At 35.1% G+C, this 25,225-nt stretch overlaps 1 protein-coding gene across 1 annotated transcript; it reads left to right on the top strand.

Annotated features, from left to right (window-relative positions):
- Positions 1-22,020: 22,020 nt before the first annotated feature.
- Positions 22,021-24,532, top strand: LOC120074725 (Transducin/WD40 repeat-like superfamily protein). Its single transcript, XM_039027945.2, has 3 exons — positions 22,021-22,847; positions 23,657-23,960; positions 24,162-24,532. Exons 1-3 carry the CDS (start codon positions 22,203-22,205, stop codon positions 24,245-24,247), a joined length of 1,035 nt encoding a protein of 344 aa, XP_038883873.1. The 5' UTR covers positions 22,021-22,202; the 3' UTR covers positions 24,248-24,532.
- Positions 24,533-25,225: the final 693 nt, after the last annotated feature.

Raw genomic sequence — 25,225 nt, 5'->3', positions numbered from 1 at the left:
TCAATCCCGTCAGAAGTGCACAACGGTCAGCTGTACACGTGTCTAGATCCTCCTCAATTGCGTTACTCTTTCACATCTTCGATCGTTTACCCACATGCGGTGTTGCTTTTTATTACCGCATGCAGTTGAAGTTGCGCTAATCGCTTAGCTCTTGATCAATTTTCGCATGCGCCATCATTGCGTTGATCGTCTATTCATTCCTGAATGATGGGCGCAATGCGATGTAGATGCGTTGTTCTTTTTATCTTGAGCCATGAACAAATTTGATGACTTGATTTCCTGCAAAATAGACTTGAAATATTCTTTTCTACCATCGCAATGGTGTTAGTGGGTGTATTGACGTCAAATTATAATTCTTGCATTTCTTAGCCAATTTCTATACAATTGACGCAACTTTCCTCTCTTTTAATCGCAATATCTAAATAAAGTAGTATAAATAACTTGTATTTCTACAAGTTATCAGTTATACCTAGGTTGAGGGAGTGGACTATGAAGAAACATTCTCACTTGTTGTCATGTTAAAGTCTATCAGGATTCTTCTATCCATAGCCACATATTTTGACTATGAGATATGGCAAATGGACGTCAAAACTGCCTTTTTGAATGGTAATCTTAAGGAGACCATCTACATGGTTCAATCAGAAGGATTCATTAAACAAGATCAAAAGCAAAAGGTTTGCTTGTTTAATCGGTCCATTTATGGACTGAAACGAGCTTCTAGATCTTGGAATATAAGATTTGATACTAAGATCAAATCTTATGGCTTTAATTAGAATGTTGATGAGCCTTGTGTTTACAAGAAAATCATCAACAACTCAATAGCTTTATTCGTGTTGTATGTGGATGATATCATATATATGCATTGGGAATGATATAGGTTTTCTGACTGACGTTAAGAAATGGCTAGCTGCCCAATTCTAAATGAAAGATTTAGGAGAGGCGCGGTTTTTTCTAGGGATCCAGACCATAAAGGATCGAAAGAACAAAAGGTTGGCCTTGTTTCAGGCATCGTATATTGACAAGCATGTATATTGACAAGATGTTTGTCAGATATTCGATGCACAATTCCAAAAAGGGTTTATTACCTTTCAGGCATAGAATTGTTCTATCTAAGGAATAGTGTCCTAAGACTCCTCAAGAGGTTGAGGAAATAAGACGGATTCCCCATGCATCGGCGATTGGCAGCCTTATGTATGCAATGTTATGTATTAGGCCTGACATTTGCTATGCAATAGGGATTGTCAGTCGATATCAGTCCAATCCAGGATTAGATGACTGGATGACGGTCAAAACGATCCTCGAGTATCTTCGGAGAATGAGGGACTATATGCTCGTGTATGGAGATAAGGATTTGATCCTTACAGGATACATAGACTCTGACTTTCAGACTGATAGGGATTCTCGAAAATCCACATCAGGGTTAGTGTTCACTCTAAATGGAGGAGCTATAGTATGACGAAGCATCAAGAAAAGATGCATCACGAACTCCACTATAGAAGTCGAATACATAGCCACTTGTGAAGCTGCAAAAGAGGTTATTTGGCTTAAGAAGTTCCTTTCTGATTTGGAAGTTGTTCCAAATATATCTTTGCATTTTGTACTTTATTTGTAGTGTACATTAGTCTCCCTAGGCTTTAGGACAAGTGGGAGATTATTGGGAATGGTGTCCTAAATCTCCTTGTAATCTCATGTACAAATATATTGTTATTAATAAAATAAGTGTTATTTTATAAGCATATACCCAGTCCAATAAACTAAGATCTGAGACTATTTTATGTAAATTTAAACGAATATGTAGAGACATACAGGTGGATTTTGTTTAAATAATAACCTAAATGGTCTGTAGTAGATGGATAAGGTTGGGTACCTTATCCTGGTGATACTACGGATACGGCCCGTTTTGTAGGTGTTACAAATGTTGTAAAGTGCTACAAATGATCTGATCATAATCATTCATGTGGAGACATGCGAGCGGGGGTATCCTATACAAAGAGTTTGTATAAGACCAGACCACGAAATGATTAGTCTCTTTATATAACACCGTTGATAATAGAGACTTACATATCACTAGGATGACCATAGGTGACATGACCTAAATCCTAAGTGAGTTGTGAACTCTTGCTCATGAAGGTGATCCTTTGATTTGTATCGGTGAGAGTGGCCAGATTACCAACTCAACAAGCCTACCATTTTGGCGATTCGTCAGATTAAGGAGCTGAGAACTCAGCTACACAAGATGGAATTCACTTCTTTCACAATGCAAGGGTAAGTATTCTGGGTCTTGAACATAGTGGTCACACCCTTTCTTGGCCAGAGAGGACTCAGTCATAATGAGACTATGGCTTATTGTTCATTAGAAGAATCAGTGGTACTTAAGGAGTTAGATGTAACTACAGGGGCAAAAAGGTAATTTGGCCCAACTATACTTACGAGCAATTTGTGAAGGATCATCGTACTGTTGATTGGTTATATCCAATAGACACAGAAATATATCTATTAGTATGAAGAGTGCAACTGTCGATCTTTAGTGGAGTGCCCAATAGTTAACGGATGGTGAATAATGTAATTAAAGAGTTTAATTAATTATTCATGTACTGTTGGAGCTTCAAGCTACAGGTCCATAAGGTTCCCTTGGTAGCTCAAAAGGATTATGTTGAGAATCAGTTTTTGGGTTAATTTGAATTGTTCAAATTAATACGAGAGAATTTAATTATATATGATATAATTGATAATGTATTTGATACATTATTTGGAGGAATAAATATTTGAATGAGATTCAAATAGTTGTTAATTTAATATAAATATGATTTATATTAAATGTCATAAAATAGAGAAAAAAGAACTATAGTTTATATTGTATGTGATGTAATATTAAAAGTATAGGTTATAAATATAATATGATAAGTCAGTTAGCATATTTATTTATATTATTTATTATTTTGAATAATAATCCTCTTTCTCAAAAACTACCTTAGTGGGTGATTATGCAATTTTATGATAATTGGAATAAAATGAAAAAGAGTTTTTCATTTTAAAAAAAAAGTTTTCCAAGAAAATAAATTACAACAAGAACGCAAAGAGAGACTATATGATAGTTTACACAACAAAAATAGAGCATATACGATAGGCTCTTTGTCTATGCGATAATAGAAAGTCTATGCGACAATAATAGAAAGGCTATGCGATAGTCATAGGAAGATTTTTGCTATGCAATAGCCTAAACAATTGAAGCAATGCGATAGTGCTTCTTTGATCGTCTTCCTCCTCCAAACTCACAAATATCCTCTTAACCAAAATAGTCAGAGCCCACCATTCCTGGGTTCTCACCCTAAGTATACTGAGGAATCTGAGTGGTAGTGTCTCTATTGGTGTTGATTTTATGTCATAAAACTCGTAGTTTGTAAATTGATAAACATATTCTGTTTTGTTTTTCGATAAAATTGTTATTGAAATTGTATTCTTGAATCCAATAAACTAAGGACCTGAGGCTATTTAATGTAGACTTGAACTTTATGTGATGGCATAAAACATGGATCAAGTTCGAGTATATAGCCTAAAATGGTCTATAGTATAGGGATAAGATTGGGCGCCTTGTTCTGGGGACACTATGGATGTGACACACTTTATAGTTAGTACAAACGATGTGATCTTGAATCGTTCATATAGAAATATGTGAGTGGGGACATCCATGCAATGTGTTTGTATAAGACTGGACCACAACTTAGTCACTTTTACTTTATAACACCGTTTACTGTTTAAAACTAACTAATTAAAATTTGATGACCTAGGTAACTCCATCTCAATCTTGAGCTAACTATGAACTCCTGTTTATTCGGGATTATCCTTAGATTTGTATGGGTGAGAGCAGCTCAACAGCGTTGGCTCAATAAGCCTCCCATTTTAGGGGTAAGACCGGATAAATAGCTGGGGACATAAGGTGCAAGACGGACTTCACTCCTACCCGTCTCTAAGGGTAGTAGATAGGTTGTTCCCTTAAGTATTGACTTCAGAATAAGAACAAGGGGCCTCACCCTCTCACTAGGCTGAGAGGAACTGGATTTGTTGGTTGGACCACAAATCAATTGTTCTTTAGAGGCTTAGTGGTATTGAAGGAACAAGAAGTGTTCTCACGGGTAAAACGATATTTTGACCCAGCCAAAACCATGAACAACTTATGAAAGATTGACTTACTAGTTATGTTTATATCAGATGGACATGAATATATCTACAGTAAGGGGAGTGCAACCACAAGACTTTAGTGGAATGACCCGTTAGTTAATAAATGTTGATTAATTAGGTTAAAGAGTTTACCGGTTAATCTCGGATTGTTGGAGCCCATGATATGTAGATCCATTAGGTCCCCCTGCTAACTCATATAGATTAAACTTAGAACAGTATGTTGGATTAATTCGAATTGTTCGAATTAGGAAAAGGGATTAAAACCGACAAGTATATGTGATATCGCTATCGGTTTTTTGTATGGCGCTTTATATTCAAATGTGATTTGAATTTTGAAAATATGAATACGGATTCATGTTCGGGAGGTCAAAATTAGTCAAGAGAGCCAAAACTGTAAAAAGTCAAAGGGTTGACTTTTTCGCTAAAAGTCAAAGTTTGACTTTGACCAAATAGAAAAATACCATTTTGCCCTTGGCTAAGAGTTAGTGGAATTTCCAACATTTTTGTTGGATAATTCCACTAACTTAAGTGGACTATGTGTAAACATTATAGAATGACATATAGCCCACTTTGGTTTAGTGCTTTGTGAGATGTTGAATTTTGGTGAGTTTTTACATGCATTAGATGCATGTAATTGTTTAATAAAAAGAGGTTTTTGAAATCTTTTTCCTTCCTTCTTGGAAAAGTTTTCTATTTTTGGTTTCCAAAAATTCTCCTATCTTTCTCACATTAACCTTGAACCACCATTTCTTCCCTTTTTCATTCATTCATTCATTCACCGGGTCCCACAACCTGATTCTGAGTCCAGAGAATAGCAGGTAAACTCTAGTGGTGGTCCGAAAGAGTTCGGGTCGAGATTCAGCGAGGAAAAGCTTTTTTCGAGAGCTACAAAGGTTGTACTCTACTCCTTTTTAATTTATTGTTTTTCCTTCTTCTTTTTTTTTTTTTTCCCATGTTCTTTCCTTTTACTTAAAAGCAATTAGAGCGTAATTAGATCCTTATTTTGCTGCGTATTTCTTGTGTTCTATCATGTGGTATCAGAGCATGCTTTAATTACGCTCAATTGCTTTTGGTGGGTATTTTTTTCTTTTCTTTCAAAGTTGAATGATATGTGGACTAAAGTGGATTTTTTACGATTTTGGCATTGTTTTTCTTTAAATTTCTTGTGAAAATTTGTAATTGCTCACATGTTTATGAGCATTAATGTGTGAAAAATGGTCTGTAATTTTGTTAGAGTCATTAGAGTTTAAATTAGGTTGTAATTACTCGGTTATGAAAGATAGGACAGCTTCAAAAATTGAAGGAATTTTGATTCCAGACTCGTTTTGGCCACCAGACCCGACGACCCGACCCGCCAGCCCGAGTTCCGACCCGGTTCGAAGTAGCTTCGTGCACCGACCCAGTTCACCGCCTGCCTACTCGCGCCTCCCAATGGGTACATTATTATTATTATTATTATTATTATTATTTTGCTAAACTTGATTGGATTTTAAAGATTAATGTTTTTACTAAAAAGGATATGTTTTTCTTTTCAGCATGACTAGCTCTTTAGTTCAACTATTGGCTTCTAAAAAACATAACGACGACAACTACTCAACATGGAAAAACAATCTGAATACAATACTAGTAATAGATAACCTGAGATTTGTCTTAACTGAAGAATGTCCTCAGGCCCCTACCTCGAATGCTAGCCGAACTAGTTGGGATGCTTATGATCGATGGGTTTAGGCTAATGATAAAGCCCGTGTCTATATTCTTGCTAGCATGACTGATGTATTGGCAAAGAAATATGAATCCTTGGTCATAGCTAAAGCTATCATGGATTCATTAAAAGAGATGTTCGGGCAACCGTCATCAATCCTAAGACACGAGGAAATTAAGTACATTTACAATAAGCGTATGAAGGAAGGGACCTCTGTTAGAGAACATGTCCTGGACATGATGGTTCACTTCAATATTGCTGAAGTAAATGGTGGTGCCATCGACGAGGCAAATCATGTTAGCTTTATTATGGAGTCTCTTCCAAAGAGCTTCATACCTTTTCAAACGAATGCTTCTCTAAATAAGATAGAGTTTAATCTGACAACCCTTCTTAATGAGCTCCAGCGTTTTCAAACTCTTACAAAGTCTAAGGGGAAAGAAGTGGAGGTAAATGTTGTCACCACAAAGAAAGTTTAAAAGGACCATCCTCTAAAACTAAAGTTAGACCTTCAAAGAACAAAAATGTTCAATTGAAAAAGAAGGGTGGGGGGAAGACTCCCATGACAAACAAGGAAAAGAAAGTTGCAGAAAAAAGAAAATGTTTCCACTGTAACCAAAATAGGCACTGGAAAAGGAACTACCCAAAATACCTTGCTGAGAAAAAAGTAGAAACAGAAGCACAAGGTAAATATGATTTACTAGTTGTTGAAACATGTTTAGTGGAGTATGATACCTCAACCTGGATATTGGATTTAGGAGCCACTAATCATATTTGCTTCGCTTTTCAGGAAACTAGTTCCTGGAAAAAGCTTGAAGAAAGCGAGATCACCCGCAAGGTTGGAACAGGAGAGATTGTCTCGGTCGAAGCAGTGGGAGACTTGAAGTTGTTTTTCAACGGTAGATATATCATACTTAAAAATGTTTTGTATGCTCCTAAAATGAGACGGAATTTAATATCTATCACATGTATATTGGAACAAATGTATAAAATATCTTTTGAAATTAATGAAGCGTTCATTTTCAGAAAATGTATTCAAATTTGCTCTGCTATACTTGAAAACAACTTATATAAGTTAAGACCAACTAAAGAAAAATTTGTCTTAAATACTGAGATGTAAAGAACAGCCGAAACTTAGAATAAAAGACAAAAAGTTTCTTCTAATGTCTATCTATGGCACTTAAGACTTGGCCACATAAATCTCAAAAGGATTGAGAGATTGGTTAAGAATAGATTCCTAAATAAGTTATAAGACAATACTTTACCTCCATGTGAGTCTTGTCTTGAGGGAAAAATTACTAAGAGATCTTTTACTGGAAAAGGTCTCAGAGCCACAATACCCTTAGATCTCGTACATTTGGACCTCTGTGGACTGATGAATGTCAAAGCTCGAGGTGGGTATGGATATTTCATTAGTTTTATTGATGATTATTCAAGGTATGGTCATATTTACCTAATGCATCACAAGTCTGATTCTTTTGAAAAGTTCAAAGAATATAAGGTTGAGGTTGAGAACCAGTTAGATAAAACAATTAAGACACTACAATCATATCAAGGTGGAGAGTACATAGACTTAAGATTCCAGGACTATATGATAGAACATGGAATCAAGTCACAACTCTCTGTACTTAATATGCCTCAGCAGAACGGTATATCTGAAAGAAGAAACAGAACCTTGTTGGACATGGTTCGCTCAATGATGAGATTTGCTAAGTTACCTGATTCCTTTAGGGGACATGCATTAGAAACTGTTGTCTATATTTTGAACCTCTAAAAGTATTTCAGAAACACCTTATGAGCTATGGAAAGGGCGTAAAGGCAGTTTATGTCACTTTAGGATTTGGGGATGCCCGACACACGTGTTGGTGCAAAATCCTAAAAAATTGGAACGTCGTTCAAAACTATGCCTATTTGTAGGTTATCCAAAAGAAACAAAAGATGGTCTATTTTACGATCCTCAAGAGAATAAGGTATTTGTATCGAAAAATGTCACATTCTTAGAGGAAGACCACATAAGAAGTCATCAACCTCACAGTAGACTAGTATTGAATGAAATTTCCAAAGACGCTACAAATAGAGCTAATTCATCTACTAAAGTAATAGATAAAACTAGTACATCTGGTCAGTCACATACTTCTCAAGAGTTGAGAATGCCTCGATGTAGTGGTAGGGTTGTTCATCAGCCTGACCGTTACTTGGGTTTAACAGAAACACAAGTCGTCATACCTGATGACAGCATAGAGGATCCATCGACCTATAAACAGGCGATGAAAGATGTGGACCGTGATTAGTGGGTCAAAGCCATGGACCTCAAAATGGAGTCTATGTACTTCAATTCTATCTAGGAACTTGCAGATCAACCAAATGATGTAAAACCAATTGGTTGTAAGTGGATCTACAAGAGAAAACGAGACCAAACCGGTAAAGTACAGATTTTTAAGGCTCGACTTGTGGCAAAGGATTATACCCAGAGAGAGAGAGTGGACTATGAAGAAACTTTCTCTCTCATTGCCATGCTTAAGTCGATTAGAATACTCTTATCCATTGCCACCTTTTATGACTATGAAATTTGGCAGATGGATGTCAAGACAGCCTTTCTAAACGGCGACTTGAGGAGAGTATCTATATGGCTCAACCAAAGGGGTTTATTGTACAGGGTCAAGAACAAAAGGTTTGTAAGCTTCAAAAATCCATTTATGGGTTGAACCAAGCTTCTAGATCTTGGAATATAAGATTTTATACTGTGATCAAATCTTATGGCTTTGAACAAAATGTTGACGAACCTTGTGTTTACAAGAAAATCGTCAATTCTACTATAGTGTTCTTAGTTTTATATGTTGTACTTTTTGGGAATGAAGTAGGTTACCTAACTGATATCAAGAAATGGCTAGCAATGCAGTTCCAAATGAAAGATTTGGGAAATGCGCAGTATGTTCTCGGGATTCAGATTATTCGGAATCACAAGAACAGAACACTAGCCATGTTTCAAGCAACTTATATAGACAAAATGTTGTCTTGGTATAAGATGCAGAATTCCAAAAGAGGTCTGTTACCTTACAGATATGGAATTCATTTGTCAAAGGATCAATATCCTAAGACACCTCAAGAGGTTGAGGATATGATATGCATTCCCTATGATTCCACAGTAGGGAGCCTAATGTATGCAATGTTATGTACTAGATCTGACATATGCTATGCAGTAAGGATATTCAGTAGGTATCAGTCCAATCATGAATATGATCATTGGATTGTCATTAAGAATATCCTCAAGTATCTTAGGAAAACGAGGAACTACATGCTCGTGTATGATACTAAGGATTTGATCCTTACTGAATACACTGCAAAACATTGTTGATCCTTTTACAAAGGCCCTCACGGCTAAAGTGTTTGAAGGTCGCCTACAGAGTCTAGGTCTACGAAGTTTGTAAACTAGGACAAGTGGGAGAACTTTTGGGTATATGCCCTAATTTATTGTATTCATGTGTTTATTGTACTCACATGTTTCTTTTCCTCACTTAAATTTAACATTGTGATACTCCACTAGGAGTTTTAGTCCAGGTGGGAGTTTGTTGGATTTTATGTCCTAAAACTCGTAGTTTGTAAATTGATAAACATATTCTGTTTTGTTTTTCGATAAAATTATTATTGAAATTGTAATATTGAATCCAATAAACTAAGGTCCTGAGGCTATTTAATGTAGACTTGAACTTTATGTGATGACATAAAATATGGATCAAGTTCGAGTATATAGCCTAAAATGGTCTATAGTATAGGGATAGGTTGGGCTTCTTGTTCTGGGGACACTATGAGGGCATCCTATGCAATGAGTTTGTATAAGACTAGACCACAACTTAGTCACTTTTACTTTATAACACCGTTTACTGTTTAAAACTGACTAATTCAAATTTGATGACTTAGGTAACTCGATCTCAATCCTGAGCTAACTATGAACTCCTGTTTATTCGGGATTATCTTTAGATCTACATGGGTGAGAGTAGCTCAACAGCCCTGGCTCAATAAGCCTCCCATTTCAAGGGTAAGACCAGGTAAATAGTTGGGGACATAGGGTGCAAGACGGACTTCACTCCTACCCATCTCTAAAGGTAGTAGATAGGTTCTTCCCTTAAGTGCTGACTTCAAAATAAGAACAAGGGGCCTCACCCTCTTACTAGGCTGAGAGGAACTGAATTTGTTGGTTGGACCACAAATCAATTGTTCTTTAGAGGTTCAGTGGTACTGAGGGAACAAGAAGTGTTCTCAGGGGTAAAATGGTATTTTGACCCAGACAAGACCACGAACAACCTGTGAAAAATTGACTTATTGGTTATGGTTATATCAGATGGACAGAAATTTATCTAAAGTGAGGGGAGTGCAACTATGGGACTTTAGTGGAATGACCCGTTAGTTAACAAATGTTGATTAATTAGTTTAAAGAGTTTTACCGGTTAATCTCGGATTGTTGGAGCCTATGATCTGTAGGTCCATTAGGTCCCCCTGCTAGCTCATATGGATTAAACTTAGAATAGTATGTTGGATTAACTCAAATTGTTTGGATTAGGAAAAGGGATTAAAATCGACAAGTATATGCGATATCGCTATCGATTTTTTGTATGATACTCTATATTCAAATGTGATTTGAATTTTGAAAATATGAATGCAGATTCATGTTCGGGAGGTCAAAATTAGTCAAAAGGGCCAAAACGGTAAAAAGTCAAAGGGTTGACTTTGACCAAATAGAAAAATACCATTTTGCCCTTGACTAAGAGTTAGTGGAACTATCCAACATTTTTGTTGGATAATCCCACTAACTTAAGTGGACTATGTGTAAACATTATAGAATGATGCATAGCTCACTTTGGTTTAGTGCTTTGTGAGGTGTTGAATTTTGGTGAGTTTTTACATGCATTAGATGCATGTAATTGTTTAATAAAAAGAGGTTTTTGAAATCTTTTTCCTTCCTTCTTGAAAAAATTTTATATTTTTGGTTTCCAAAAATTCTCACAAAAAATTCTCCTATCTTTCTCACATTAACCTTGAACCACCATTTCTTCCCCTTTTCATTCCTTCATTCACCGGGTCCTACAACCCGATTCTGAGTCCAAAGAATAGTGGGTAAACTCTAGTGGTGGTCTGGAAGTTTTGTTGATCGCAGTATCGAATCTCATATTCCAGGATCAAGATGCTTGTTTTAACCTATAAATGGATCTATTAAGCTTGCAAACTTTTTACTCTTGACCCTGCTCAATAAACCCCTCTGGTTGAGACATATGGATTCTCTCTTCAAGATAGCCATTTAGAAAAGTTATCTTGACATCCATTTTCCAGATTTCATAACCATAAAAAGGAATCAATGTATAAGAGTATTCTAATAGACTTGATTATGGCAGCTGGAGAGAAGGTTTCTTCAATGTCTACTCCCTCTCTTTGGGAAAGGGCTTTTGTCACGAGTCTAGCTTTATAAGTCTGTACCTTACCAGCTTGATCTCGTTTTATTTTGTAGATCCATTTGCAACCAATAGATTTTACCCCCTCTAGTTGATCTACAAGTTTCCAGACTGGATTGAAGTATATTGACTCTATTTCGAGGTCCACGACTTTTATCCATTAGTCTCTATCCAGATCTTCTATTGCCTATTTAAAAGTCAATGGATCCTCTTGTTGGGGTAGATGCATTAAGTCTCATAAGGTTCTATAGTTTGTAATAGTATTGTACAAACATTTTATTTATGTAATAAAATATGTGATATTTTATTTCAAAATTAGTTGCATTAACCACAAACTAATAAACTAACATCCAAGGTTATCTTGTAGCTTAAACATGTACGTAGAGACATATAGGTGGATCATATTTAATTGATAACCTAAATGGTTTGTAGTAGATGGATAAGGTTAGATACCTTATCCTTGTGACACTACGAGTATAGCCCGTTTTATAGATGTTACAATTTTTCTAAAGTGCTACAAATGATCTGATCCTGATCATTCATGTGGAGACATGTGATTGGAGATATTCTATACAAAGAAGTTTATATAAGACCGACTACAAAATATTTAGTCTCATTATATAATGACGTTCATAATAGAGGCTTATATTTCACATGGATGACCATAGGTAACATGACCTGAATCCTGAGTAAGTTATGAACTTTTGCTTATGAAGGCAGTCCTTTGATTTGTATAGGTGAGAGTGGTCAGATAGCCGACTCAATAAGCCTACCATTTTAGGGATTTGTCTAATTGTGGAGTTAGGAACGTAGCTACACAAGAAGAAATTCACTCATTCCCCAATATCGGGGTAAGTAGATAAATTGCACACTTAAGGGCTGATTTGGGGCTTGAACAATGTGGCGTCACACCCTCTCCTAGTTCGAGAGGGGTTTGGTCATAGTTGTAAAGGAAATCACAAACGGAGATCTCCATGAGCAGCGGAAGCGGATCATTCCAAATCCCATTCAGATTGAACACAACGATTACAGTCTAATCGGAAACTAATAGATTATGCATCAATAGAAATTACAACATGCTATAAGAAGATTCAAGGGATAGAGTATGTGTACCCTTGAAGAACCATTTTTCAAGTATCCCTCGATCAATTTATAATGTGTCCAAACAAAGCATTCGAACGCAACGAACAGAACAACACCTCCACGAACGACTGAATGCTTCTCAAACCCAATCGAGTCCAACTCGATTCACGAACTGAGTTAGAACACCACCACGAGTGTTACCTTGGTATTCTCGATGTGAGAATTCAAGAGTCGTGGGCTTTGTATGATCTTGTATTGAGGAAGACATGAGGTATACGATCGAGTAGACGATCGAGTAAGTGGGAGATAAGAACACTATCTATCACATAGATGATGTACTCGATCGTTTAGTAAACGAAAGCCTATCGCATAGACTTTGCTACTCAATCGTGTAGCAACGATCAACGAGTAACTATCGTATAGTCAACTCTAAATGATCACTCTCAACAACTATCGCTTAGTAAAAACTATTTTTACTTGATAGCCTTTTTCCATGAGAAATTTTCGAATGGAGCAACTACTAATTTTGGAAAATAATTTTCCTTTTATCTCACGGTTACCATAAAACTTCCAATAACCTCCCACTCAAATCAGTTATTAGAGAAAAAAATTAATTATCATATAATTGATATTATTATAAATAAATATGATAACCAACTTATCATATTATATTTATAACCTATAGTTTTAATATTTCATCATATGAAACATATAAACTATAGTTCTTTTTCTATTTTATGGTATTTAATATAAATGATATTTATATTAATTCCTCCAATTAATGTATCTAATACATCACACCAATTATACCACATATAATTGAATTTCCTCTTGTTAATTTGAACACTTCAAACTAACCCAAAATTTGATTCTCAATTTGAACCCATTGAGCTACCAAGGGGACCTCATGGACCTGTAGCTTAAAGCTCCAACGGTACGTGAATAACTGACTAAACTCTTTAGTCACGAGATCCACCATCTGTTAACTGTCGAGCACTCCAATAAAGACTGACAGCTGCACTCTTTGCACTACAGATATATTTTTGTGTCCATATGACCAATCAACAGTGCGATAACCCTTCACAAATCGCTCGTAAGTATAACTGGGCCAATTTACCATTTTGCCCCTATAGTTACATCTAACTCCTTAAATACCACTGATTCCTCTAATGAACAATAAGTCATAGTCCTACTATGACCGAGTCCTATCTTCCAAAGAGAGGGTATGACCACTATGTTCAAAACCCGGAATCAGCCCTTAAGAGAACAATTTATCTATTTATCCTGCATTGGGGAATGAGTGAATTCTGTCTTGTGTAGCTGAGTTCCCAATTCTCCAATCAAACGAATCCCCAAAAAGGTAGGCTTGTTGAGTTGGCAATCTGGCCACTCTCACCCATACTAATCAAAGGACCGCCCTCATAGACAGGAGTTCACAAAATACTCAGGATTAAGATCATGTCACCTATGGTCATTTTAGTAAAATGTAAGTCTCAATTATCAACGGCGTTATATAAAGAGACTAATCATCTTGCGGTCCGATCTTATACAAACTCTTTGTATAGGACACCCCCGCTCGTATGTCTCCACATGAATGGTCAGAATCAAACCATTTGTAGAACTTTACAGCACTTGTAAATATCTTCAAAGTGGGCCGTATCCGTAGTGTCACCAAGATAAGGTATCCCTCCTTTATCCTTATACTGCAGACCATTTAGGTTATTATTTAAGACATGATCCACTTGTATGTCTCACATACATGTTTAAGTTTACATGAAATAACCACGGATCTTAGTTTATTGGATACGAATAAATGCAAATAAAATAATACTTATTTATTAATAACAATGTGTACAAAATGTTTACAAACTACGAGACCACCGAGAGAATTAGGACACCAATCTCAACAAATTGGACTATGATTTATTGTTCATTAGAGAGATCAGTGGTACTTAAGGAGTTAGATGTAACTACAGGAGCAAAACGGTAATTTTTGCCTAGTTGTATTTACGAGCAATTTGTGAAGGGTCATTGTAATGTTGACTAATTATATCTAATGAACACAGAAATATATCTGTAGTGCAAAGAGTGCAGTTGTCAGTCTTTAGTGGAGTATATGATAGTTAATGAATGGTGAATAATTTTATTAAAGGAGTTTAATTAATTATTCATGTACCGTTGGAACTTCAAGCTACATGTCTATGAGTTCCCTTCTGTAGCTTAATGAGAATTAATAAGAAACAATTTTTGGATTAATTTGAATTGTTCAAATTAATTGAGAGAATTAATTATATGTGATATAATTAATTTAATCTAATTATATATGATATAATTCCTATAATATATTTGATACGTTATAATATAAAGTTTATTTGAGAGGAAATAAATATTTAAATATGATTCAAATATTAATTATATGAATTTGGTTCATATAATTAAATTTAATATAAATGGATTTATGATTCAAATATTAATTATATGAAGTTAGTTCATATAATTAAATTTAATATAAATGGAATTTATATTAAATATCATTGATGAAAGAAAAGAAATTATAGGTTATGTGTTATATTTGTTATAACATATAGTTTAATATATATTATATGATAAGGTAGTTATCATATAAATATCTATTAAATTGATTTATGAAAATAAATTATTTTATTTTATTTTATTTTAAAAATCATTTTGGGAGGGAGTTGTAACTCCCTCCCCCTCTTTTCTCTCTAATATGTGATAGTGAGGCAGAAGAGAGTTCTTCTTCTCCTTCTTGGTGTGGTTTCATAAAAGGAATATAGATTCACATAAACGTTATGAGAAAATCTGAATCCTTTCACTTCCTCTCGTCTCTCTCAAAATCCCTCTCTTCCAAAATACCAGAGCCCACAAAACTTATGGATTCTCACCCAGAGAATACTGATGCAATCAAGTGGTGGTGTCCATTGTGAGGTTTCGAGTTCGTGATTTTTGGAGAAGAGGATACACAAAAAAAGTCGTTCTTCAAGGATTAGTTCTCTCATTACCTTTTTGTTTGCATGTTGTAAATTTATGATTATGCATAACATTTGCACTCTGTAATTTTGATTATGTGAAAATAAATTTTGGATCAATTTCCATGCTTCTTCTTAAGAACCTTCAAAGGTTCCTTTACCTCTAAGCCATCATCAGGTATGATGACTTGAGTTTCTGTTAAATCAATGTAACGGTGAGGCTAATAAACAACGCTTCTACTACGTCGAGACTTTCTCAACTCTTGAGAATGATGTGAAGTACCAGTTTCATCAACAACTCTTGTTGAAGAACCAGTTTGATTAACAACTTTTGTTGATTTATCTGTAGTTTCCCTAGACATCTCACTTAATACTAGCTTTTGTGAGGTTGATGATTTTTATTGTAGTATTCCTCTAGGAATGTTGCATTTGTCAATACAAATACTTTATCTTCCTAAGGATCATAAAAATAACCACTTTTTGTCTCGTTAGGATAGCTTATAAATAGACATACTTTCAAACGACGTTCCAATTTCTTTGGGTTCTACACTAACACATATGTTGGACATCCCCAAATTCTGAAGTGATGTAAACTACTTTTACGTCCTTTCCATAACTCGTAAGGTGTTTCTGAAACACTTTTTGAGGGAACCATGTTCAAAATATACACTGGAATCTCTACTACATGACTCCGAAAAGAATTAGGCAGCTAAGCATACCTCATCATTGAACGAACCATGTCCAATAGGGTTCTATTTCTCCTTTTTGCTACACCATTTTGTTATGGTGTGTCAGGTGCTGTGAGTTAAGACTGAATTCCATGTTCTATCAAATAGTCCTGGAATTTTAAGTCTATAAACTCATCATCTCGATCTGATCGAAGTGTTTAATCTTTTACCTAATTGGTTCTCAACCTTTGTCCAATATTCCTTGAACTTTTCAAGTGTTTTGGACTTATGATGCATTAGGTAAATATAGAAATATCTCGAATAATCATCTATAAAGCTGATGAAATATTCATACCCTCCTCTAGCTTTAACATTCATCGGACCGCAAAGATCTGAATGTACTAGCTTTAAGACCTTTTCCTGAAAAAGATATTTTGGTCATCTTACCTTCAAGACAAGATTCACATGGAGGTAAAGAGTTATCTTCTAACTGATTTAGAAGTCCACTCCTAACCAATCTCCCAATCCTATTGATATTAATATGTCCTAATCTTAAGTGCCAAAGATAGGAATTTGGAGAAATCTTTCGTTTTTTATTTTGAGTTTTAGCTGTTTTAAACATCTCTATATTCAAAACGGTGATTTCCTCAGTTGGTTTTAACATGTATAAGTTATTTTCTAAATTTGCAGAACATATTTTAATACCTTTCAAAATAATGAACACTTCGTTATTTTCAAAAAGACTATGTAATTTTGTTCAAGCAAATATGAGATAGATATTAATTCCTTTTCATAAAACGAATATAATAGACATTTTCAAGTAAAATGTGTTTATCTCCAACAAATAACTCCATATCTCCCACTGCTTTAGCTGAAATAACTTCCCCATTCTCTACCTTATAAGTTGCTTCGCTTTCTATAAACTGCCTCCAGGAACTAGTTTTCTGAGTGAAAGCACATATATGATTAGCAACACTTGAATCTATTATCCAGGTCTTTTTATCATGTTCCACTAAGCACGTCTCAATGACAAACAAATCGTATTTACTGTGTCGTACTTTCTTTGTTTCTTCATTTATGACATTCATGATTTCTTTAGCAGAAGCCATGTTCTTTATTTTCTTAGCTATTATATCATATATATTTGCTAGAATAATGTTTCGGGCCTTTTTATTTGCCTTAATCCATCTGTCATATGCATTCCAACCATTTTAGTTTGCAAAAGACCAAGAAGATCGAGGACATTTCTCTGCTAAAACAAAATTTAAACAATCGTTTGCTAGTATATTTGATTTTCATGTTGAATAATCATTACCGTTAAACATGTTGGAAGCGAGTAATTTTGCAACGATACTATAATGAGTCAGAATAAGTGCTACCAAATGGCAGTCAAATACTCATTCACTAAAGCAAGACATTCTTGACTAAATACTATATCCATAATAACTCTTATTCCTATACTCATTTAGTTACTATTTCGGTCAAGAATTTACTAACATTTAGTAATTCTGTAAGTGTAACCTTCCATTTTTAGACTTCAGGGGTCGGACCCAACGATGCTTCTGAATTGGATAGTCAAAGTTGGGAATTGACCTAAGAAATCTTATCCATTCCTGGAGTTTGAGTTGTTTCGAATTCCATGTTACGACCCTTCGAGGGGATAGCCGTTTGTTAAACAACTAGCAAATGTTGCCTAAAGTCAACAAGCAGGTGCAACATAGAAATCTCACAATCAAAATTAACAGAAGAGAATGTAGGGCACGTTGACACATATCCTTCACCCACTTACTATGAACTACTTTCCCTATTCATCTTGATATTGACCCTTGCAAACACTTTTCGAATGGAGGTCACTCCTAGAGTAACACAAAGCCGAGTATGAATCTCACAGTGTGAACTATTAGGGACGTGAGAACTAAGAATAACATATCGTATATATTATTAATCTCTCACTAAAGTGTCCTAAATGTTTGGGTATATACTTTTACTTAGGCATATTCCAACTAAAACAACCTAAGTCTATGTGGTTTATCTAAGTATAACGTTTATAATTGGATTTAATCTATGATGTCTAAGTGATAAACCGAATTTAAAACCTCAAACCGCTCACGCATGCTTATAAAACTGGTTAACAACGCTCAGTATTTCACCTATAATCCCCAGGTAGGTACGTAAATTGTCAACTTAAGTACCTCCAGCCTTAGACATGATTATAGATCGATTGAGTTTGTAATAGTGTTTTATAAGATAACCACCTATTTTAGCTATTAAAACAAGTTGTTATTAAACCTAAGTGAGCATGCATCTTATCTTTTTATAGATTTTAAATGTCTAATTCATTTTATAACTCTTATATAAAAAAAAATAGACATACTATAACAAATACTTTAGCATTCCACACATTAATATCACAATTATATTAATCCTATGAAACCCTAATCATGCATACTATATACTATTGGGGTTGATGCTCTAAATCTCGTTAGGTCCTGTAGTTTATAAACCTTGTATGAATAAACAATTATGTGACTAATAATATTTGATATTTTATTTACTTCTGTCTATGAAATATATAATATTTTAGTTGCATTAACCACAAACCAATCAACTAAAATCCATGGTTATCGTTGTAACCTAAATATGTATGTGGAGACATATAGGTGGATCGTGTTTAAGTGATAACTGAAATGGTCTGTAGTATATGGATAAGGCTAGATACCTTATCCTGGTGACACTACGAGTATGGCCCGCTTTGTAGGTGTTACAAATATTGTAAAGTACTACAAATTATCTGATCTTAATCGTTCATATATTTGACATGCGAGCAAGGATATTATATACAAAGGAGTTTGTATAAGACCGGACCACGAAATATTTAGTCTCGTTATATAACGTCGTTCATAATTGAAACTTTAATTTCACTAAAATGACCATAGGTAACGTGACCTTAATCCTAAGTGAGTTGTGAACTCCTGCTTGAGGGCGGTCATTTGATTTGCATGGGTGAGAGTGGCCAGATCGCCGACTAGACAACCCTACCATTTTAGAGATTCGTCTGATTGAGGAGTTGGGAACTCAGCTACACAAGATGGAATTCACTCCTTCCCCGAAGCAAGTAAGTAGATAAATTGCTCTCTTAGGTGGAGGCAAATAAACATAATTAATTAATTAATTAATTAGTTACTAAATTTAATTTAATATGATTATTTAATTAATGGGGTAATTAATTAAATAATGGTTATTTATTTAAATTAACCCAAGGGGTAATTTTGGAAAACTATGGAGAAAGTTTCCAAACAAATTCATCGTTTTGTCCAAAATAGGGTAAGGGAATTCATTTGGTGAAATGAAATCCTAGCCTCCAAAATTATTCTCCTCTCAAAATTTCTCTTCTCCATATTCTCTATTCTTCTTCCTCAACCAATGTGTGAGAGACCACTTTTCTCCCCTTGTTCCTAGAGAATAACGAGGTCTCACTTACGGTGGTGTCTATTTTTCGTTGGAGAATCGTTTCGGAGAAGAAGACGAAGAAAACGTGAAGAGTTCGAGAATCGATGAAGGTATATAATATTCTTCTTCCCTTTTCTTTTCTACTGTTCAAATAGCATGCTAGTTTATTGAATGTTTATCCCCTGTTTGGTTTTGTTTTTGTACTGATTTTGTTTCATTTAAACTGAAAGAACAAAATGCAAGACATTCACATGCTTCCACTCAAAATTTGATCCCTTCATTAACACCAAACTTAGTACGAGCCTTATGAACAATATCTTTAGGAAGGGAGTGATCAGTAGAGATAGACCTAAAATCCTTTTTCAAGCAGTCCCCAGTAACAGATGAAGAAGCTTGCCTATGATAACTCTGAGTTGTATTCATTGAACAATTATGGTCAGAAATGTACTTTCTAAGCATCCACAACTCACCCTTCTTGTACCAAGATGCCCGAACATATCATTGATAGCCTTCTTACAAACACTTCAACTTAAGCGACTTTGAATTTGATCGTGTAATCCTGGATTGAAAATTCTTATTCACTACTATTACACAAAAGCATTTGGACAGTATTTCTTTACTTCCAAATACATCTTTTTCCTTCAAATCACCATTAAAACCAACATCTCGCATGACTTGATCATTTGAAGAAGTAGAATAACCTAAACATAACAATCTACCCACCTCCACCACTGATACCACTAAAAGATCCTTTTACACAATGATGACTAATATGAGCAACTAAAGGATGCCTAGTCCCTGAATCTTTAGCCAAAGACAGATACCAACTAACGTCCTTATCTTTTTTTATTCATAATACAAATTGAATATTAATTTGACCAAAATCCAACAATACTAATAAATCTATAGAAACATCTAATTGAATTTCACCCAATATCAAACTAATTAAACCATTGAAGTCTATCATATCATCAATAAAAACTCCAACAACACTATAATCTTCATAAGAATTGTAATGAGTACATTGTCCACTATTAAAAATAACTATAGGAACATTAACCATAGTATCAATTTACTGCAAGAAGAAGAAGAAGAAGAAGAAGAAGAAGAAGAAGATTGTATATGAAAATATTAAAATGTATATAGCTCTATAACTTTATATCAACAATAGACAGTGATAGAGTTCTATCACTTTGTATAGCTGATAGACAGTGATAGAGTTCTGTCACTGTCTATCAATGGTAGAGAAATGTTCACATCCATACATATTAAACACAAAAAAACTATCTGCACAACAACAAATAAAAAACAAGGAAGAATAATAAAAGTAGAGTCACTAGTTAGTAGAGCAGTTTTATGGCTTTCATGGCGGACATGCTTTAAATACATTTAAGGTGGTTGTATGTTCTTTTCTTACATCATAAGAATTTAGATTGAAAAGAACACAAATACAACAAGCAAATTTAGAGAAGAAATAGAGTTCTATCACATTATATCATGAACAACAGTGATAGAATTCTAAGATTCTAAAAACCTAGAAGAGAATGAGAAGAAAAATAAGAAAGCCTACATCATACCAAGAAGAGAAGGAGAAGAAGAGAAGAGAAAATACCGATGATGAAGTCGTCGAACAGAAGGCAAGAAACCGTGGACAAGTGAAGAATGCCTAATCGATGAAGGAGAGCATTTTTGGCAACAAGGACGTGTGGACAAGGAAGAACCGTAGACAACCACACACACAAAATTGAAGAAAATAGAGGAAAAAGACGTCAGCAAGGTCGAGGAAACATTGTGCCCACATAGCAAAAATTTGAAGAAGAAAATCAAAGTCATGCTTGAGAAAGAATATGGCGAGGAAGAAGACATAGACGATGAATAAGAAGCGCGTGTGGAATTCAAATTTTAGGAAATTTCAAAAAAGGAAAAAACCTAATTAGCGTGAGACATTTTTTTGCTATAGATTGTAAATAGTTTGATTATTTTTCTATTAATATGAATTACCCTTTAAATAACTTATTTTTATTAATAATATAATTACATTACACTAATTGTTAGAAATAAAATATTTTTTCTTTATGATGGGAACTTAATTGGGACTGGTTTTAAATTAGAACTATTGATATTTTTTTTAATTAAAACACAAATTTGAAAGTATAGACATAAAATGGTTGAATATTAGGGGACATTTGGGGCAAAAACTATCCTACGATTATAACAACTACCTATTACTATAATAAATACTATTTCGAAACCTCAAAATAACTACACTCAACACTATTTCAAAACCCCATTTGCTACGTATTTACTATTTGCTACCATTTTTACTATTTTATATTCATTATTTTTTTTAATTTTTTGCTACAATATTTATTATTTTCTTCTCAAACGAAAAATAATTTACATCTCAAATATATACTATTATAACCTAAATTAAAATAATCTTCATCCCAAATACAAACTATTATAAACATAACCATAATAAACTATAACTATAATAATTCATTATTAACATAAACGCCCCGAGTTTTGAGATTAAAAGGGTTGAATATTAAAATGAAAATTTACAAAAGAAGTGAAAAAAATGGAGTAGCAGCGACTGGTGCGTTTCCTAAAACCCTAGCCTCCGCTCGACTCCTCTCTGCTCCGCCTCCACCTCCCCCCACTCAGCTCCACCACCGCCTCCGCCTCCATGAGTCTCATTGCAGGCTCCTATGAAAAATTCATATGGGGGTTCAAGCTTAGACCTTCCGAACCCCAAACTCTGACTCTAACCCCTATTTTCTCCTATCCTTCTCATCTTTCCGTCATCAGAACCCTCGCCGCCGCCGGCCCCGTCGCTGCTTCCGGTGGCGCTGATGATACCATCCATCTCTACGACCTCTCCACCGCTTCCTCTCTCGGATCACTTCACGAGCACTCTGCATCTCTAACCTCTCTCGCCTTCTATACACCTCCTAACCTATCATTCCCTCGTAACCTTGTCTCTGCTGCTGCAGATGGTTCCGTATGTATCTATGATGCTGACCCTTTTGTCCACCTCAAGACTGTGTTGCCTCACAGGAAGGCTGTTAATGATCTCTCTATCCATCCCTCTGGAAAGCTCGCGTTGACTGTGGGCCATGACGAGTGCTTGGCCATGATCAATTTGGTTCGTGGAAGGAGGAGTTTCTATTGCAGGTTGGGTAAAGAGGCCAGTTTGGTGGATTTTGACGTTGGAGGAGATAAGTTTTTCATGGTTATGGAAGAGAAGGTTTCGGTTCATGAGGCAGAGGATGCACGGTTGTTGTGCGAGTTCGAGAACAAGAAGCGGGTTCTTTGTGCCACTCCTTGCGAGGTCAGTCTCTTTCGTAGGCTTTTTTCTTCTTCTTTGGATTCTGAACACCGTGTTTCATAATTGTGTTATAGAACTCCGTTTTCCTGTCTGGTTGGTCTCAGATTTCTGAATAACATCGAAAATAGAGATAATAAGGATGATTTATCCTAAGATTGTTACTTAAATTGTTGTACATTTCTTAAATAAACCGGTTCCTCTGGCACTCTGAGATGTTTCAAAAGTTCTATTGGAGTCGTATATTCCACTTTTTAAGGATCCAGTTTGATTTATTTGCATTGACCTGGATGTGCATTTGTACTTTGTAGCTATCTGTTTGTGTGTGTGTGTGTTTTTTAAAGAAAGTCTAAGAGATTAATCCTTTGGATTAGATAAAGCATTCTCCGAGACCAATTAGGTATGAGAGGAATTCTTCTAGACCAATTAGTTATGAGGGGAGTAATTCAACTAAGATTGTGAAATATCTTATAGGTGAAGTATCTTATATGTGTGATACTCAACAGGCCTCTCAAGATGGTGGGTTTATAGGTTCACCATTCTTGAGATGGATCCCAAACTTTTTTTTATCAACCATCTCAAAATCAATAGACTATGAGGGGATCAACTCATTTGTCTTATAAAAAGTGTGAGGTTTCTTCATCATTTCCATGGGGATATTAAACAATTTGGTCATTGATCCTTCATTGGAATTGAAGTTCATAGGTGGTCTCAGAGACATGTAAATGTTTAAATCTCTCATCCTTTTTTTAGTTCTTATGTTCATAAAAGGCTTCTTTTCTCCTTGTGTTTAATTGTTATGGAAACCTGGTCAGAACGGCATCCTGCTTACTGGTGGAGAGGACCGTTGTCTTACGGCGTGGGATGTAAATAGTGGAAAGGTGGCATATACAATAGAAGAAGCACATGCTGCCCGTGTCAAAGGGATTGTTGTACTCACAAAGAATTCCTCTAGTACTTTCTCTGATGATGATCCCCATGTAGTTGCTTCTGCATCAACAGATGGAGTTATACGTGTTTGGGATGTTCGAATGACTGCTATTAAGGACAAGCCAAATCCATTAGCTGAGGCAAATACAAATTCAAGACTGACTTGTCTTGCCGGATCCGCTCTTAAATGTATTATTTCTTGTCTTTTCTCTCCTTATGTTGCTTCGTCTTTACCTACTCTTTTCTATGATTCATTTTCACCATTTCCCTTACATGTTGCACTTTGATATCCTTACTATCCTCTGTTGTTTTTAGTATGTGAAAACAAAATGTATGTGCCACTTCACTTATACCTTAACTATTCTAATCAATTTTTCCTGTCTTAATCAGCTCTTAGGCGACGGCAAGTCAGGAAGAACACATCAGATGAAGGGCAGGGCGTACTCAATGCCACTGACAAGAAGTCGGCTGAGTAAGGAAACTATGTTGTATACATTGAGTTTGGCTGATTATTTGGTGATGCTGCTGGCTGTTGGGGTGAGAATTGTTCTTCATATGGTTTCCCCTATGTGCCTGCTGTACTAAATTTTGACAAGAAAACAATTTGTTTATATCGATTCGCATAGGAGATATTATTTTATCTTTCAACTCCAATTTTTGTTAGTGGGATTGGCAACGGTATACATATTGTTGGGCTGTGACTTGCTTTGTGATGCAGTAATTAGTTTGTATCTAAATGGTAAGTAGTAAACATTTTGGAATCGACGACTTCCCATTATAGTCAATTTGAGTATAGTCTAACTAGGTTGGAATCGCTCACTCTTCCCACATATTATTGAAAAAATAAACTTCTAATTATATAAATGCTTGTACTGGAGTTTTTTAAGCCTCTTCATTGAGCGTCAAAAGAAATTTTTAGCGCTTCAAGATTGAACTTGCCAAAACTGTTATGAAGACCTGTTATTCTCGAACTTGCAAATGCAGTCTTGAGAGTTTTAAACAAAGAATAAATGTGGAGGCCATAATTGTGAAGTTCTTTTTCTTCCCTTTTCTCTGAGACAAGATGTATGTTGGATTGTGTTTGGATGATTGTTATATTGTTGCTTCACAAGCTGAAACACATGTATATTAAAGAGAAGAGATCTCATGCATCTATGTGATGTAGCAAAGATTGTATAAGCAAATGGATTGGTCAAATTTAAATATAGTGAAAGAATGTAACAATATTTTTCTCATGATTGGTTTTTCTAGTTCACTTAATTTAAAATCAATGCATGTCTTGGAAGATGTCAACCCAATCATTAAGAGGTCGTTTGATTGATAGGCTTTCTGCATTGGAATTGGCATAAAGGCATTTTCATTTTCCACGTATAAGAGTTTTCTATTCTCTTCCAAAATTATGAGTTTTTTTTTTTTTTTTTTTTTTCATTTTACATATAACTTCACTTTGAATA

The sequence above is a fragment of the Benincasa hispida genome, chromosome 3 (assembly GCF_027475165.1).
Source record: "Benincasa hispida cultivar pf3 chromosome 3, pf3_genome.v1.1, whole genome shotgun sequence".
In the NCBI taxonomy this organism is placed as follows: domain Eukaryota; kingdom Viridiplantae; phylum Streptophyta; class Magnoliopsida; order Cucurbitales; family Cucurbitaceae; genus Benincasa; species Benincasa hispida.
The sequence above is the reverse complement of the archived record's forward strand: the minus strand, read 5'-3'. Positions and strand labels throughout refer to the sequence as shown.